General features: G+C 42.3%; 1 protein-coding gene across 4 annotated transcripts in view; it reads right to left on the reverse strand.

The window, feature by feature from the left end:
• Positions 1 to 17,693, reverse strand: part of LOC142588174 (uncharacterized) — a 57,320-nt gene that overhangs the window by 23,299 nt on the left and 16,328 nt on the right. For all 4 annotated transcript variants that reach the window (XM_075699686.1, XM_075699685.1, XM_075699684.1 and 1 more), the window contains exons 11-22: positions 16,760 to 16,901; positions 13,925 to 14,037; positions 12,505 to 12,543; positions 11,953 to 12,093; positions 9,505 to 9,630; positions 9,170 to 9,346; positions 8,707 to 8,895; positions 7,059 to 7,168; positions 5,223 to 5,303; positions 3,532 to 3,645; positions 3,188 to 3,260; positions 630 to 770 (exon numbers count right to left, since the gene is read on the reverse strand). In XM_075699686.1, the coding sequence (XP_075555801.1) occupies positions 630 to 770; positions 3,188 to 3,260; positions 3,532 to 3,645; positions 5,223 to 5,303; positions 7,059 to 7,168; positions 8,707 to 8,895; positions 9,170 to 9,346; positions 9,505 to 9,630; positions 11,953 to 12,093; positions 12,505 to 12,543; positions 13,925 to 14,037; positions 16,760 to 16,901 (1,446 nt within the window). The remainder of the gene's footprint in view (positions 1 to 629; positions 771 to 3,187; positions 3,261 to 3,531; positions 3,646 to 5,222; positions 5,304 to 7,058; positions 7,169 to 8,706; positions 8,896 to 9,169; positions 9,347 to 9,504; positions 9,631 to 11,952; positions 12,094 to 12,504; positions 12,544 to 13,924; positions 14,038 to 16,759; positions 16,902 to 17,693) is intronic.

Raw genomic sequence — 17,693 nt, forward strand, 5'->3', positions numbered from 1 at the left:
ATAAAACTGGTCACTTTAACAGTCTTTCAGTGTTTCTTGCAAATGAAATTCACCTAAACTTTCGACCAGTCTTGATGCAAAATCTTCCATGTACAGTCAACTTCTGTTAATTCAGCCCTGGAGGGACTTACGAAATTCATCGAATCATCTGACGGCTCAAATTAAACAAGATGCAGAAAAAATACCAAAACACACCAGTCGCTACCACTAAAGGGGCCGCTGTCGCGGTCACCATAGGGGTCAGGTGGGTGTGTGCGTGCTGACCAGCTGAGTTTGAATTATCCAGAAAAGGCAAATTTTTGGATCGAAATAACGAAATTTTGGGCCCATATAAATGCATTGGCGAGGCCAAGATCTTGGGCGGAAAACGAAATAGCCAGTCGAATTAGCTGTGCTTATAAGTCTACTGTGCTCACATTTAGAGGCAGATTTTAAAAAAACCTGGTGGTGTAAATTAATATAGAGCCTTCTACTACGGCATCTCTCTGACACATCGTACAGTTTCAAAAACCCCTCAATAGCTATTTGTTGAATGAATGCAGCAACTCTCCTATTAATATCTGCAAGAAGGTTCATGGACATCGGCACTCATGCCGCATGTCTGGGGCAACGGGATCACACGCACACACCTGTAGTTGAGCATGCTGAGCCTGCAGCCCCAGGTGGCGCTGCTCTCCGCTCGTTGCTCGCCCTTGCAGGGAGGCTGTGTGTTCCTGCAATGCTTGCAGCTGGCTTCGCAGGCGCCACGCTTCTTCCTCAAGACAGCCATTCTAAGCCAGGGCACAGGAGGTCAGGAAGTTAGAATAAAGGCCAGGTACAAGCAAATATTCTGATCAAACACAGTCGAACCTTCATGCAGCAAACATAGATGTAACGAATTATATCATATGATGAAGCAGATCTAAAATGTTTATTGCCAATTTCAGCATGCGATGAATATATATGCTTACAACGAATATTGGATATAGTGAAGGTATTTTCACGTTGGGTGCAGCTCCGTTATATCGTGGTTCAACTGTATGAGAAAATATGAAAGCAGTACTCCCTTACAAGCAAATACGACCACTTTTCAATGCAACTTTGAATACTTCTGCAAGCATGCACCTTTAAGCCTTTCTATCTGGTTGTGGAGGACTCCAGGCCTTTAGGGAAAGCCAGCAGCTGATAAGCACAGCATTTACACCGGCCACCTTTGCCACTTATAAACAGGTGGTACTTGTTTGCTTAAAAGTAAAATTAAGAAATAAAAAAAGTTCAGCTTTTAGAACTGTCAACAAACCAAGAATACCAACACTGAATTGGTTAGGGGACAAATTATTTTATGTTTCTATGTGCACCCTCACGCAATAGATGCCAGGAGGCTCCCAGGACCGGAAAACTGGTATTCTCTAAATAACTATTGATGGCAAAAGCTTCTCGGAGCATGTGACTGTGACAGTCACATCCCATGTATCTGACCCAGAAATGCAAATTTTCTATGGCTACCGACCTATAACACTTCCACATCACACAGCTAAATTCTAAGCAGAGTGGTGAAGTGGTGAGGAAGTTAAGCTTCTTCAGGACTTTTGTGGTCTGAAAGCTTTTGGGGTTAGCTGTACATGAGACCTTCAAAACAAAAAATGGTGCCCATACCGTGACACATTTCTTTACTGAATTGAACTAACCTTATTTGTAACAATGCTGTGAGAGACCAGGTAAAAAAAGCTGAATAAACAGCTTGAGAGGACCTGGCCTACACACACGTCGACATAACAATGGTTAAGGAAAGAATGTACAAGCTGATACACTGTTGAGTAAATGCATCTTGCATAGCCACATGTACAGACATAGATAGAGATGTGCATAGGTGTATATACCACGTGTTTTGTTTTAATGTTAATAGAGCTTTTAAAGATTGCCTGCGGCATTTAGCAATAGAGATGTGCATAGGTGTATATACCACGTGTTTTGTTTTAATGTTAATAGAGCTTTTAAAAATTGCCTGCGGCATTTAGCACAAATCTACTTATTGAGCTGGAATACTAAAAGAAGTCTACACTGATTGTACTGGAAATCAATACGTGTAATTGACAAAGTAATAAGATTTCACTAATGAAGTTCTGAACTAATTACTTCAGCACACATTTTGCAATACACGAATAAGGCGCATCCACTTAAAGAAAACTAGCACCTGTCTTGATATAAGTGCAAACTTGCCGTAAATATGCACGGTTGTTCCACTTACTTTTCTAACAAACTGCCTTTTTATACAGTAAAGCTTGAAAGTTACTGGAATGCCAATGCATTTTTACACAAATTGGGAATGCATATCACGAAACTAGTGTTATCTTCAGAATTCGTTCCAAGTTAATGTGACTTTAAAAGTCAACACCTACAATTTGTAATTTGCAACATGTGGCTATATGTAATCTGTTTGAAAGTTAATTAGCAAACATTTGTTAATTATTCAAATATTCGCTTTCACTTTTCTTGAAAATAATAGCTGCCTCTGAGAATAATCTAGCTCAAGAAACAGAATTGTGCTACATGTTACAGGCATTCTTTAAAGATTATGTTAATGATAAAATGGAACACCCTGTATTTACATACATAGTTACGCAACCAACATTTCATATAGACAGTGCTACAAAAATAAAAATAGCGAGAGAGCAAGAAACAGTGGAAGCAAGCATAGGCACAAATACATTTATAATAATGGTGTCCTTTCCAGTAATGCACTTTGTAGTCCTTTCAGTGAAATTGTGCAATATTGAAAAGCTGTTCCTTGCTAATTGTGTTTAGTAATTTAGGTCGCAAAACCTGAAGCATTTGTTCTTCATAATTAATGTGGCACTTTATGTGCTAGTCTTCCAGTTTGAATGTATAATACTTTGTTACATTATCTTCTAGTCGAGTTAGCGTTTATAAAGAAGTATTATTCACTAAACCAAGCTTTTATTAGTAGCACAAGTTATAACTGTACATGGAACTAACCTGAATAATATAGTGCTTTACAAAGGGTACTTAAAGAATACCGTGTTTTACAAAAAGAGTACTGTTCAATACAAGGTTTACTGTATTGAGTTAGGCCACAGGAGTAAAAAAAGAAAGCATCTATCTTTAACAATTGCTGCCTAGCCATAATGTACAGCAAACTACATTTATCGATATGGTCCCTATGAAGAACACCTGCATGCATACGCACCTTCTTTTCAAGAGCGAGAATGCTCTCCTTTAGTTCCAAGACTTTCTTTGAGATGAGCTTGTCTCTGTCCACACTGCACAAACAAATGGTCTCCTTGCACCAAAAGTCAAGAGTCTGCGCAGGGTTCTCAATACTGTGATAAAGATTTGCTCAACATGTGTAGAACTTTGCAGTGTAGTCTCTAACACAAAAATTTGTAGCAATTGCTTTTTTTTTTTTCAGCACAGTAATGTGAATGCGAGCCAATACCGTATTGTGATGATCTAGCTAAGGGACATAAAATATTAAGGAACATGATGCTGCTTGCAATAATGTCACTCCTTCATAACTGCTGTGGTTCGTACCTGTTGGACAACTCGGGAACGCATTCAATCAGCTCGGTACTTTTGGGCAGGACAGCCTCTCGGTCAGCCTTGGATCGCTTGTCTTCTGCGCTCACGCTGGACAGATTCTCAACCCTGAAATAATGAGTGGCACGTCAGTATTTTTCTAAAACTTCTTTCGAGTCATAGCACAGTGTGCTGACTGCATGTAGCCATGATGAATAGCATGTTGCAACAATTGCAAGCATTGGTTAATACAGGCTTGCATGCATTCTTCGCAACTGATGCTGTGCTGAATCATCACTAGTGTGTTCACAGGTAACATGCTGTCATGGGAATTCGCCTACAGCAATCAGTTCTGAAACCCTTAATAGTAACAGGCCATGGCATGGATGCTGCCCTTAACTTAACACAAATGCCGTAGCAACAAGTTCTTATGGTTGACCATGGCTAGACACTGCCACGAAAGTAGGCACACCACCAAAGCCAAACATCCCTCCACTGTGAGAGGGAACTGCTATCACTTCTGCAAGGTCTATGCAAAGCTTGTTACATTTATGTGAATCAACATATTGCCAAGTCATTGCCGTTTCACATCACTTGCAAGTTGCAAGACTGCGCCTTCAGTTCTCATTTTTTTGCTTCCTTCGTGACGGAAGACTATTCCGAAGTTGCCTAGGTTGTAGTTTTTCCCAATTCAGAAACCTAGCACATGGCTTAATCCACAAAGCCACCACCTTTACTGGAAAGGACATAATAGAAATTGGGAGATTTTAGACAATTGCACCCTCGGGAGGGCATTGCACTGATAAACAATCAAGTCATGCATAACAATCGTTGCAAACTGTAACGTACAGTGTTAAAGACAGATGCAACATGCACAAAGCCTTTAAGAGTGATTTTGCTTGCTTCTAGAAACCTTGCATGGCTTTTTCTTTATGCACATGCGAAACGGTTTGCACAATAAAAAAAAAAATTCACTCGCCATCCCGGCCCTGCGAAAGCGCATGTCCAGCGAAGCTGTTGCAAAACCACCACTACAGTTATGGGGGGAAGGGGGGGGGGGATATTCAATGCTTTGATGGTTCGGATGCTTGTCTTAAGCTTGTTCTTTATTGAAACGTATGCTGTTCTGCGTGTTGTATGGGTGATTTCAATGAATGTAGGCACTGTTTGCTTCACTTTGCTGAGTGCTTGTCGCCTCTGCATTACGGGGGTATAAGCCATTGCATTTTTTTGCTTGCTTACTGGGGTATGAGCCATGCTGATGATGATAGATGCTTGTTTTGAGCTTGTTCTCTATTGAAACGCATGCTCTTCTGTATGTTGTATGCATCATTCCAAAGGATGTAAGCACTGTTCGCTTCTTTTCGCTGAATGCTTGTAGCCATCACGAGGGGTATGAGCCATTACATCTTTGTTAGCTTAGAGGGGTATAAGCCATTGCTGCTGATAATTTTTGTCCACACACAAAATACACCGACCACCAAGAGGCTCACAGCTTTGCTCTAAAAAAGCACACTAGCAGACTTGCCAATGTCAACCATCACAGATCATCATCAACAGTTCACGACTAACTATGTTACATATTGTAGACTATCTTTTATTTAGAATTTTATTTTTCGTATTTCATTTATCTTTATTTAACTCTGTTGACAACACTATGGCACTCAGACAGGAATAGAGACTGCAAAATAGTAAGAGTCACGTACTCTTCTAAGACAGCCTTGGTCTTCTCGAGGCAGAAAAGAGGTGTGAAAGTTGGTTCCCTCGGAGACTCCTGTGTTTCGCGGCTGAGAACAAAATAAAATTTGCACATCAAGACATGAACATCGCGAATGCCACACACTACAGAGGTAGTTGCCACAGCTCATAGCTAAGATGGCTACAACAACATTTGGAAATTATGAAAAAGCAAGCTTACAATATGTATGTAAAGGTTTATTGCACTGCTCTTCCAGAAAAAACGGTGACATAAGAAGAGCAATGAGGGCACATGACTGCATGACGTGGCATGCGCAGTCATGTGTCCACTGTTTTAGTGGTGCCTTTCGTTCTGCAGAAAGGCCTAAGAAAACTGAACCAAAACTTAGCCACTGCTGAAGCCTACTGAGGGTTGTAAGGCACAGATCTAAATCACCTAGGCTCGAAATTATAGCGTGACACACCATGGCAAGCCCAAAACACAAGCATTGTCAGTGCTGAAACACAAAAATCAGCACCAGAACACACGCTTCATTATGAAGTGCTCTGCCCTCAGTTACCACAAGAAACTTAGCAGGAGCTGGATCCAGCAGAGAAAGAACACATGACTGCATAGGAGTCGTGTCATAGGATTTATGTGTTCCACAGGAGCCAGAGGCACCCAGTTGCCGTGTAGCAAAAACAGAAGAAAAAAAATCATGAGCCATTCCACTCTGTGAAGTTGGGTGGCCAGCAAAGCTGTTCAGCGCACGACACAGAGGTGACACTGAATTTTGAACAAAGGTACGAACTCATTTTTTGTCTTGATGGGTGGTCATCATGACGCAAGGTATGCACACACATGTATTGTCTTGATCGGTGGTCATTATTTGTCTTGATCGGTGGGTCATTATTTTTTGGTCATGATGGTGGTGACGATGGCCTTGTGGTCACTATGGTACGAACTGAGCAGCTCGGGTACAACCTTGGACACATTCTTAGCATGAGTCAAATCTATGCACAACCGGTAGTGAGTGGTGGGGTTTGCACACACACCCTACAACTGAAACCAAAGTGTCTATTCAGAAAGTCCCTTTGAAATTTAGCGGCATGGTACCAGTGTCTTTTTGCTGCAATGTGTGCTTCACGACGTTCGTCGCATTGCATAGCTCGCCGCTTACGATCCGCTTCTCCAGCGCGATCTTCGGTGGTGCTTGCCACCCGTCGCTGCCATTAACATTCCTGTTGCTGATCCCTTCATCTTGCCTCGTAGGCAACGTTGCTCTTCGGGAGTCCTAGCTATATGTGGCCTTCCCATAGCAACTGGAGAGCACAAATGAACTGCGCTGCTCGGCAACTGCTGGTTTTACTATTGTGCTCCAGCATGGACGACTACCGCCACCTCGGGGAGCTGGAGGAGACTAGCCATCCAAGTGATTGAAGCGCAGACAAACAGAGCGCACACTGTGTTTTTGTTGACAGAGAACAAAAATATGCGGAACCCTAGCCAAATCAAGCTTTGAAGTAAAAGAAAGCAGCATGGCAATGCAATGTTCTGGCACAAACACATTTCCACAGAGGCCAGTGCAGGCCAGAGAGCAACTCGGTGCTGGTTTGGCTAAGCATGTATAACAGTAACATTCAAGTGCTGAGGGAAGGGTACACCAGAAAAAAAGAAGCAATTTTTTTCTTTCTCCTTCTTCTAATATCTGCACCCGTGCTATTACTGCAGTCTTTTAAAGAGTTCCTGTAAGAGAATGTTCCTTATTTTCTGCCTCAGAACTGTCACCTAATGAAGTTTGGCTGACTGCTGTTCAGGGTTCCCTTGAAGTGGTAAAAAAAAAAATGTGCTCTGCTGGGCTTACCTGTTTTCTCTCTGTGTTTTCCACAGGCTTGTCGTCAGCTCCAAACTTGTGGCAATACGGTCCAGCTCGCTAGTTAGCTGTTCATTGCGCAATTTCTCTTCTACCAGTTCCTGCAATGTGTAGACCAATTTTAATGATAAGTATAGTAGCCTCATCTTTTGTCTATTATCAGTCAACGTCTTTTTTTTTTCTTCTCTGCATCCTCCCCCCTTCATCCTGTGCCTTCTAGTGAGTTCAATTATAAACACTAAACTCATCTTGAGCACTATAAGCTTTGTTCGTTTGCTCGGAAATGGAAATATGCAACCTAAGGCTTCTCACAATGTCTTAAAAAGAAGCTTTAGCTTGGATTCTCCTATATAAATACATAGGAAATAAGAAACTGTTTTTCTCGGTAACCGTTAATCGAATTTGATGATGTTTGTTACATTAACAGAAAAAATTAAGTTAATAACTTCTGGAAGCAAATTTTCAATTCCAGCCATCAATTTCTTAATAAGAATTGTTGAAAACTGCCAAATTTTTACAAACAAGTCTATCAAGTTTATAACTGCAACTCAGCAATGAAAAAAAAAAACGATATGAAGATTCTGTAAACTGCATTTTAAGCAGATAAAATTGATATATCGTACACTGTTCTGAAATATACCACTTTGTGTGGATGACGTTTGCAAAACGACTGTGAAAATAGTGACCAATCTACGTAAGTTGTAAATTTATGTAGCCAATTTTTCTACTTTGTATGCTTTAACAGATGACGTTTACAGAACTGAGATATTCATTTTTGGTGCAGAATTACGATGTGTAAACTTCGTTCTTCTATTTTATTTTTTAAGCTTAGCAATTTAAGGTAATTCCTTTAAAAGATTTTGAGCTCTAAATCAAACTTCCACTGTCTATGTTGACTATAATTTAACTTGAATCTCTTATGTGCAAGAAATTTCATTAAATATGGCCCAGGAGTTATCTCAGAAAAGCAATTCTGCATTTTACATGTATCTGAATAGGCAGGAGCATAGTTGGCCTCAATCTAACGCTTTCTATAGTACTGTATTAATGCTTATGTGATCTTATGTGTCTTTTGATAAGCAGTGAAAAACATATCAGGAAAGTTGTCTACTGAATTTTCAAAGATGCCTTTTGTAGGCAGTGGGGTCTAAATATATAAAACCTAAAATTATTATACATGCCTTAGTATTATATCAATGCAAGAGTGGTTATCAGATAAAAGCTAAATTTACATAAGGCAGAAAGTCCTTCAGAAAATGCTTCATTTGGTATTTCCTATAGTGTGCCTACTATGAATGGAAGATAAAAAGGACAATGATATTGAACTGGGTGTAGACAGTGATCAGCGGTTCTGTTAATCCTGCTGCTGGTGGATGCCATGCGATAACAATTGCAAGTGTACCTACAAGTCACAAGCCAGAAATTACAATGCAAGTGAACTAAGGTGAAAATTGAGGGTCACAATACTGGTTTACATATCCAAGTGCTTTCTCCTGGCCAAGTACGAACTATAAATACTGGTTTACATATCCAAGTGCTTTCTCCTGGCCAAGTACGAACTATAAATTAAAAACTATACTGAAAGCAGCACTACAGATCACCCCCAGTTAGCAGCGCCCAATCCTGCATAAATGCGCACCTGTCGTAGATCGCTGACAGCCTTTGCTTCCAGCGAGGCCTTCTGGGACAGCTCTTGGCAGCGCTGCTCCAGGTCTTGGGTGTGCGCAGCTGCGGCTGCTGCCTTCTGGGCCTCCCTACGTAGCTGCTCGTTCTCACGCTCCAGGGTGGACACGCGCGAGGACAGCTCATCCAGCGATTGATCCTTGGCCTGCCAAATTGATAAAGTAATCTGTGCAGGTGATCACTTCTCGCATGGCTGTGGCTCTTGATGTTACAGCAGTTTTCACATCAGTTCAGAAAGCGTTGAATTATATCACTAAACTAGCTTGTTGATGGTGCACCTTGGACCATGGCAGTTTTAATTTAGCACAGACGCTTGCGAGCACCGTTTGAGCACCTACTTATGGTACTTATCGGGAAATGCAGCTTGTACAAAACTTCCAAGTTGGCCCTGTGGTACGAAGTTAAGGATGCTCACGAACCTGAAGTGATGACCGAAGCCGACTTGCTTCGCGATCCAAGGACCGGCGCTCCTGTTCAACCCGGTGAAGCCATGTTTCCAGGTCTGCGCCTTCCAACTCAATGCTGTGCATCCGCTGTAACTGGCTCTTGAGCGACTCCAACGTTGACTGCAGCTTCGCGTTCTCTGCTTCTGCCGCCTGAAGCATGAGCACCGCGTTACGAACAGGACTGAAAAAACCCTCACAAGTCATGTAAGGTTCGCTGACAATGACTTCACATTTCTATACTAAGAAAGTGCATAATTACTATGCAAGTTCTGCAAATCTCATTGCTGTAAAGGCTGTTGCTGCCTTACCTGAAGCTCGGTCCTACACGAGGACAGCCTGTTCTGTGATGCATCGAGGGCCTTCTGCAGTCTTTGCGCTTCCAAATTTGATGCCAGGGCAGCCTTTTCCAGTTCTTCCATTTTTGCGCACTCACTCTGAAACAAGCAGTAAATACCAGACCTCGCATATTGCAAAAGGGCGCAACATTGGGCTAATTGGTTTGTTTTACACCTGTCTCAAATGGTTACTTACGATCACAACCGAGCCCGATCCAAATAACATTTCTGGGCCACAATTACCTCCTTTCCACAGCTTCTGCGGAAAGGAGCCAATAGTGATAAAAATATTTGATCCTGATCAAAAGTGTGCCGTGTGACACCAGTATTATGACTACTAGGAATGGTGCAAAAAACAATGGAGTCAAGATGGATACAAGTGATTACTTTGCCTTCTCCATCCTCATATTTTTGTGCTGCCCCTATTCCCTGCATATTGATTTACATGAAAGACATTAAAGCCTAGCAAGAGTTTCATATGTGGCATTCCTTTCCCATGTTTTCCCAAGATTGTTCAACATGGCAATTTATGTAGCACTAGCTACATTATGCCAAAAATGTGGCATCAAGACTGTGTCGTCAGTCCAGGGAAGAGGCCTCCAAATGAAGCCTTCAGCTGCAAATCAACCATACAATGCCTAATAGTGTGGCGGCCAGCATTTCCTTTCGTCTGGTATTATGCTTTCACAGCAATACATCGTAAGAAACATGCGACAAGAGTGTGGCGCCGTCCCGGTTCGAGTGCACACGTAATAGCTGAAGCAGACAATTGGAAAGCACCAGCAGTGCGCACACTGTGAAAGAGGCATTGCTTGTACTGTCATAACTGTGCTGATAACCGAGACGTTACTTACGCCACTGTAGTAGTTGAAAGAGGAGCAAAAGCAGCAATTGGGCAGTGCTTCGCATTTTTAGCAAGCCTTGTTGGATGTGTGCAGAACACACGCAGAAACTGTGTCAATTGATTGACTGTTGGAATTTAACGTCCCAAAGCAATGCATATGGCCTATGAGAGGCATACTGGAAAGGGCGGAAAGGGGGGATGATTTAATTTTGACCACCTAAAGCCAACGTGCACCCAAAGCACTGTACATGAGTGCTCTCTTCAAGCTGACTGGCATGCTGCCACAGTGTTTGGGAATCGATTTGGAAACCTCATACTTAGTAGCAGAATGCCGCAGCCAGATAAACTATCTCAGCGGGCACAAGCTTTTTTTCGTGTAATGATTATATAATGGGCAGTTCGGGTGCTGGCTTTGTTTCCTCAATTACATCTTCAGAAAGCAGAAGGCGAAAGCGTTACTCGCATGTTTGATCTTGAATGTTTTTTTGCTTTTTACTCTTCTCTATAATATTTTGATCCCCTCCTCCTCCCTGTAAAGAGTAGCAGGTCAGGGGTCACATGTATGCCGGCACAAATCTCTGCCTTCCAGTAACAAAGCTTCTTTTTCTCATGCTAAACAAATTAGCATTCGGATCGCTGATTTAAATCATGCAGCCTCATGTGCTAGCTAGCTTGGCAAATCGGATCTGTGGAAATCCAAAAGAGTTATGAAATGAAAACAACATAAACTGTCCTCCAACCAAGAGCAATGCAAAGGTACAATAAGCTTCATATTTCAAAGCTTCATATGTTTTTCTGAAAGCTTTGCAGTTGAAGAAAAATTCGACCTGGTCCAGGATTCAAACCCGAGACCAATGCCTTACCAGGGCGGTCGCTCTACCATCCAAGCTAACTAGGAGTCTAGCAGATTGCAGAGTGAGGCCAAATTTAACCGACAACTTGAAGTGCAGAGACATTGAACATGGCAAATCAGTTCTGTGGAAATGCATAGGGCAGAGGTTTGATGAAAGAGAAAAAATACATCCACCTGACAGTAGCAAAAAGCTGCAAAGCGACAGCCCTGAAAAGAGTGACCAAGTAGGGTGATGGCCCTGAAAGGCATTGGTCCCAGGTTAGACTTATCAACCAGAACAAATTTTTCTTCAATTCCTTGTAGTACCTTCCGTGCTACTGTCAGGTGGACGACGATTTTTTCTTTTTCATGCTAGCTATCTAGTTCATGTGCAATGTTACGTGAACAGCTGTTGGCTGAACTTGCAGCGACAGTGCCTAACTAATTGTGCACTTAGGAACTGTGGTGCCAGCGAAGTTGATATGCTGCAGGCATAAAATAGATGATTTTGCTCGGTGAAGCTGTTTATGGCCCATCACAGTTGGCTTACATAAACTCAACTTTCACAGGACATTAAACGCTTGCTTCGAGTAATCCAGAGTTAACAAGTGCATTCAAACAAGCATGGATGCCCTTTAGAAGCCTTGAACATAGCTAAACTGACAAAAAATAAACCGAGTCAGATCTTTACTGACACCACTACACATGTCATCGGAAGGCCACATCGAAAGGACAAGAAATTCACCTTGCTGATTTCAAGCTGACGCTGTAATTCTATTTTTTCTGATTCCAAGCCTGCTATTCGATGACGATCGGCTTCTTGTTGCTGTTCTTTTGTTGCATTCTCTTGTTCAAGTTGTTCGAGTCGCTCGTTGGTCATTGCACACTGAAAAAGAATGACATTAACCTACCAGGTCTGATATGATAAGATGTGAGTGGATAACAGTAGATTATATCTGAGTAACGCAAAATCAAGCCATGAAAGTCAGAAATAAAATTAAGAGCACAAAATGAATTATGAGGTAAGATTACGGTAACTCCAGTTGTAATTCACCAAGTGGCCAACACAAAGGTGCATTAAGGTGTATTAAGAAGTTGCACAACTTAATGCAATGTTATGAGTTTTATGTGTAAAGCTAGAAACTAATATGGAAATTTTTTTTTTTAAAGCACTAAACTTGAACAGTGTCTTTGTCTGCTACTGCTGTATCTGTATCTTTCACCTAATTTCTACTGCATCTTTTGCTTGCTACAGCCACTTTTTCAATGAAAACTTTGCTTGTGGGTGCTCCCTTACCTGTGTCTGTAGTTCTTTCTTTGTTGGACTCTCTTCCATCTACACAAGTACACATGCAAAAAGAAAAAAAGAATACTGAGTAAGGAAAGATGCCACCTGATTACACAGCCTAAATGGTACCACACCAAGCTGATGCAAAGCAGGGGAAATAATTATGGTTAATGCAAACCCAGAATTACAAGACATTATTACACCAAGCATCGTCCTGCTTTCTTCACTCAGATGCAGCGGCAGTAACAGACCAATTTTTCTGACTCGTATCCACACAGGGTGGCAGGACTTGCTGGGCAACAGAGTTGAAAAAAATGGCACGTTTTTCAAACGTACAGACAACGTCGTAAATATAAGGCATCGACAATTTGGGACTTGTTTGCGGCGCCATATATTTTTACATCTTTGACCCTCAAAGGGTCACGAAGCGATTTCGATTTAATCCACAGCCAAAGTGAAGACTTTCAAACGTGTGCAATATCAAGATTTGCGCTCAAGCCGTGCAGGTTAGAATTTTAGTGATGGCAACCACACCTGCTTTTTTAGAGTACTGCACTGTCGGCTCTTTCAGGAAATCAGACTGTTGATAATGTGTGCACATGCCTAGCTGGCAGGTGCCTTCATCTTATCGTAAACGACGTGCCAATGTGCAGCACAGCACTAAATGTAAATTGGATTGTGTGCCCTAAAGGCACAATGGCAAAAAATCTCGAGCGCTGTCGACAAGCTCCGAAATGAATTTGTGGACTGTTGGTGAGGTGTACTCGGGCATCTTACGAAGACCTCACTTTGGCATATCTGCAACAGCATGCATTGAACTGTGCACCAGAAAACCTGAAATGGATTATTAACGAAGAAATTTGATATTGTTGTGCTTTTTAAATGTGTTAACAACCTTCCCAGTTGTTGATGGAATAAAATGCATTGAAATTCTTTTTTTTTTTTCTTTCAGACTGCTTGATATATTAACACACTTTCAGTACCCCTTCTAAGTCTGAAACTCAGTCATTTGCTGTACCTGTATCTGTCACCTTGCTTAAAAAAAATTTTCAACCCTTCGGTACATAGACATTAAAATAACATGAAGAATACAATAAAAAATGGGTATAAGCATGAAAGTTATCATTTTCATGAGCAGAAAACACACAACACAGAGCACCTGGATGATATACTGAAGGCCTTAACTATAGTGCACCTGACAGTGGACACAAGAGTGACACAGAACACATACACATACACTGTGCATGTGTATTCTGTGTTGCAATGCCTGAAGCCTTCAGTGTGCCATTCCAACATGCCCGACGAGCAACCTCAGTCAACCTGGATGATGTCAAGCATATACAGCAGCCAAGCTATGACTGCTGAGCTAAAGGCAGGTCACAAGAAAATTGCTTCCTCATATAAACTCCAAAACGAAACGAGAACAGACCTGTGCTTTCATCTCGTCAAGAAGGACTTGCAGGCGCCTGTTTTCCAGCTCAAAATGCAATACCCTGGTCTCAGAATCTGTGTTCAACTGCTCCAGCAGGCTGTTCTCTGTGCCTGCATGAAACGGAGGGCTTCTAAGTGCAAAGGAATTTTTTCACATTGCTGGTCAGGTTCACACTGCTCCACAGACATAAAATAACATAGTTTTGTGGTTAAGATCGAAAAACACTCAGCTGTAAGCGATGAAATGTTTCATAGTGGCCCTCACTAGCTTTTATCGTCAATATGGTACACCCATCCCGCAATGGAAGCAACCAACTGTCATTATGGTGAGGCACGCATTGTTCGCGAAACACAGCAGTTCACTACAGCTTCGAATTGAAACAATGAAGTAGCTCTTTACAGTGCCAATGACAATGCCTAAAGTATATTCGAAGCTGCCTTGAAAAGGAAAATTCAAACACATTCTGCCTCGCCGTGTCTCAATACTGTGTTGTTTAATTATACAAACTCAGAACTACTTCCTCAGGGAACCACACATACCAGCCTCAAAGAAGACACTACAAGGCTCACATGAATTCACTTGACTTTTTACCTCTACTGGAGAATAATGATATCTTCAATATGTCCCACACTAATAATGAATGAGGCTTCAGCTTCTTGGTGGCTGCAGCCATACGGTCCAAAAGACATATTTCACTTAAATATTTGTTCCCAGCAGCCTGCGTCAGTCCTCCAAACAGATCTGTCATGTCTGCTTCTCAAGCAAGAAGCACTAGTGCTTGCAATTGCACCAGCAATTGCTCAAGTAAGTTGAACATGTAGCACGGAAAGAGAATAAATATTGGTACATTTCTTTCCATGTGCTACAAACAGCTGTAAGCCTCAATCAGCTTTACTTCAAGTTATCACCACTTAAAGGGCCCCTGAAACGGTTCGGACAAATTTTGTAGATGCATAGGGTACAGCTAAACTTAATCATTTGCACCACAATTTGTGTGAAACGTCTCATATTAAGAGAGCTACCGATCATTACAAGTTACTCTCCTCCATAGTCATGCATTTTCTCCTCAACTCGTTCGCCGAGTGATCGGAGCTAAGCTCCGCATTCACTGGCTCTGCGTCATGATGGCACGTCGTGTCGTCTACTTCCAGTTCTCTAGGAGCGGGTGCACGAAGCCTCTCCAAGCTCTCCGCCAGCTGCTTGGCAGTCGACCCTAAGCGAGAGCTATCAAAGCAGCGTGAGTTGCGAGCATTCAGTCACAGCGCCGAACGTGTCTGGTATTCCAGTAACCACAGGCTAGCTGGGCGTTTCGACGAAACGGTGGAGGCATAAACTCAAGCTGATGAAGGAACTTTAGCATAGATGTACGCGAGCTGCCTGATTGGTCTCCACGGTCCAGCCACCCGTTACAGCAGAGGTTAACCAGCCAAACAAAGAGCTAATATTGCTCTAACCAAGTGTAAAACATTTTAAACATTTACAAAAGCAATGTGTTAATGATTACACTCCTGCAAAAAATTTACACCAGCAGCAAAGAAGAACACATTTTGTTACTGCTACTGTGTGATTGAGCTCTGTACCACCAGGTGGCTGCACCGTGCAGACCATTCACATTTGCGCCTCTACTCATCCCGTGAAATGACACGCAAGGGGACAAGGCCAGGCCCTGTCCCCTTGCGCTTGCGTTAACCCTAATACCGGACTCACGAAATGGTATTGCGTTAGTAATCTTCTGGTGTAAGGTGACGGCCGCAAATACGCAAATCCTGGCGCCAATCAGATAGCGGCAGTCCGATGTGCTGCAGCCAGTCCGCTCGTCTGCTGCCTTGCAGAGGGACACGATGTCACAACTTGACATATTGCCAGTCGCTACGTTTGCAGTCCACAATGCAACAAAGTCGAATCATAGTACTTGCGAAAAGACTAAGACCGACTCTGACCGCGGAACTCTCGTCAAAATGGAGCACGCTGTAACACAAGCAGATGACGCTTGCTGTGTGCGGGAAGTGCTTAAATGTAGTGAGAATTTGTTCTTGTGCATTCTCTTTCTGTTACTTTATTTTTATAGAAACAAATTAACTAACATTCCAACTATTATGAGCATCATTTGTTCACCATAAAGGTGGAAAAATTATAGATGACGCGCCCTGCGCAGCCAATCGGATAGCCCGCCCACATGACATCAATTGGGTGATTTACGTTATATGGGTAGGGGGGGGGGGCTGAAAATCCCACCGAGCAGTGTGCTGTGATCGGCAGCAATGTACATTTTTAAAACCTTATAATAAATTAAACACTTTACACGGAGCACTTAGATGCATCAATTAATGATCAGACGGACCTACTCTAACGACTCAGTACGTTTGTAGAAAATCGTCAAAATCGTTTCAGGGTCCCTTTAAATTTAACAGGTGAAGAACAGCCTAATTTTGACAAGCAGTTAAAGATGCAAGTGGTGCTGCCAGAATCTAAACTGCAGCGTTAGTTAAGTTTGTTAGCAAAGTGTAGATCTACCCATGAAAAACTCGCAATGGGCTGGTCTGAGCTCCTTCAAGTGGCATATATTGTCATCTAGGAAATAAGCTCTTTGAATACATTTTCGCGAATGAAGGTGTCGTAAAATATATATTTGAGAGAGCCGTCATAAGTATACAAGCATAGGGAATGAGAGTGAACAAACGAAAACACTGCAGAAGGTGCCTGGGCAGTGCCCAAACGGCAGCAGACAACAGATGCAAGTCCGTGCCCTGACATCACGTGAGCGGCACTCGCAGCACCCCTGTAAGTCGTTCTCAAGGCTAATAGCTGAGCATCCACTGAAACTTCACTCACGTGGGGATGTGGCCTGTGCTCGCAGCCTCTGCAGCTCCCCTTGGAGTTGCACATTCTCGTCCAGGGTGGCCTGGTGCTCAAGCCGCAGCTGTGCATTTTGCTCCAGCAGCTTCTGCACCTGGCTCCGGTCCAGATCACGCTCCTGCCACAGGGCACATCATTCCTTCACTGTCTGGCACATCATTGTCATCATCCAGACCCTGACAAGTACTTCTATAAATCTGCAATTTTGCAATACCATGCCATACAAGCAAACAACTTACAAGTACCTAATGTCAAAGAAGCCAGCAAACACTGACACCAAGGACAACATAGGGGAAATTACTTGTGCTTAATAAATGAAATAAAGAAACGATAAATTAATGAAAATGAAAGTGGATGAAAAAACAACTTGCCACAGGTGGGGCACGATCCCACAACCTTCGCAAAATCGGGCCGCTCGGTTAACCCCCTTTCTTCTCGCTAACGTCACAGAGGCATTTTTTTTTTTTTCCTGTGGTGCTGTGTGGTAGTGAGTCATGGACAATGCAGAAATACGAGACAAAAGATTGTGTTCAACTTTGGCGCTTGTGTAGAGAGCATGGTTAAATTAATCAAATATTTATACCTAAATCAGATAAAACATTATTAAAAGCAAGAGTCACAAGCAAACATCTTAATGAGCTGAAGGAAGACATGACCGATGGTCCCACTGGAGGTCAACTATCCAATGTGCCGCCAGAAGTCAAACACGATTTGGTGGAAGCTAACAATGAGCTAGAGCCTCATGTTTATGCCACTAGCTCCAGACCTGTTAATTCCATTAGACACTATAATGACTACAAAGGTTTCAAAACAAAGCTAACTTATACAAGTAATCTTGTAAGGTATGTGCTCACTCATACTCACACTTGTCAGCACTCACTCACATTCATACTCATGCTCACCAACACTC

The sequence above is a fragment of the Dermacentor variabilis genome, chromosome 7 (assembly GCF_050947875.1).
Source record: "Dermacentor variabilis isolate Ectoservices chromosome 7, ASM5094787v1, whole genome shotgun sequence".
Taxonomy (NCBI): Eukaryota; Metazoa; Arthropoda; class Arachnida; order Ixodida; family Ixodidae; genus Dermacentor; species Dermacentor variabilis.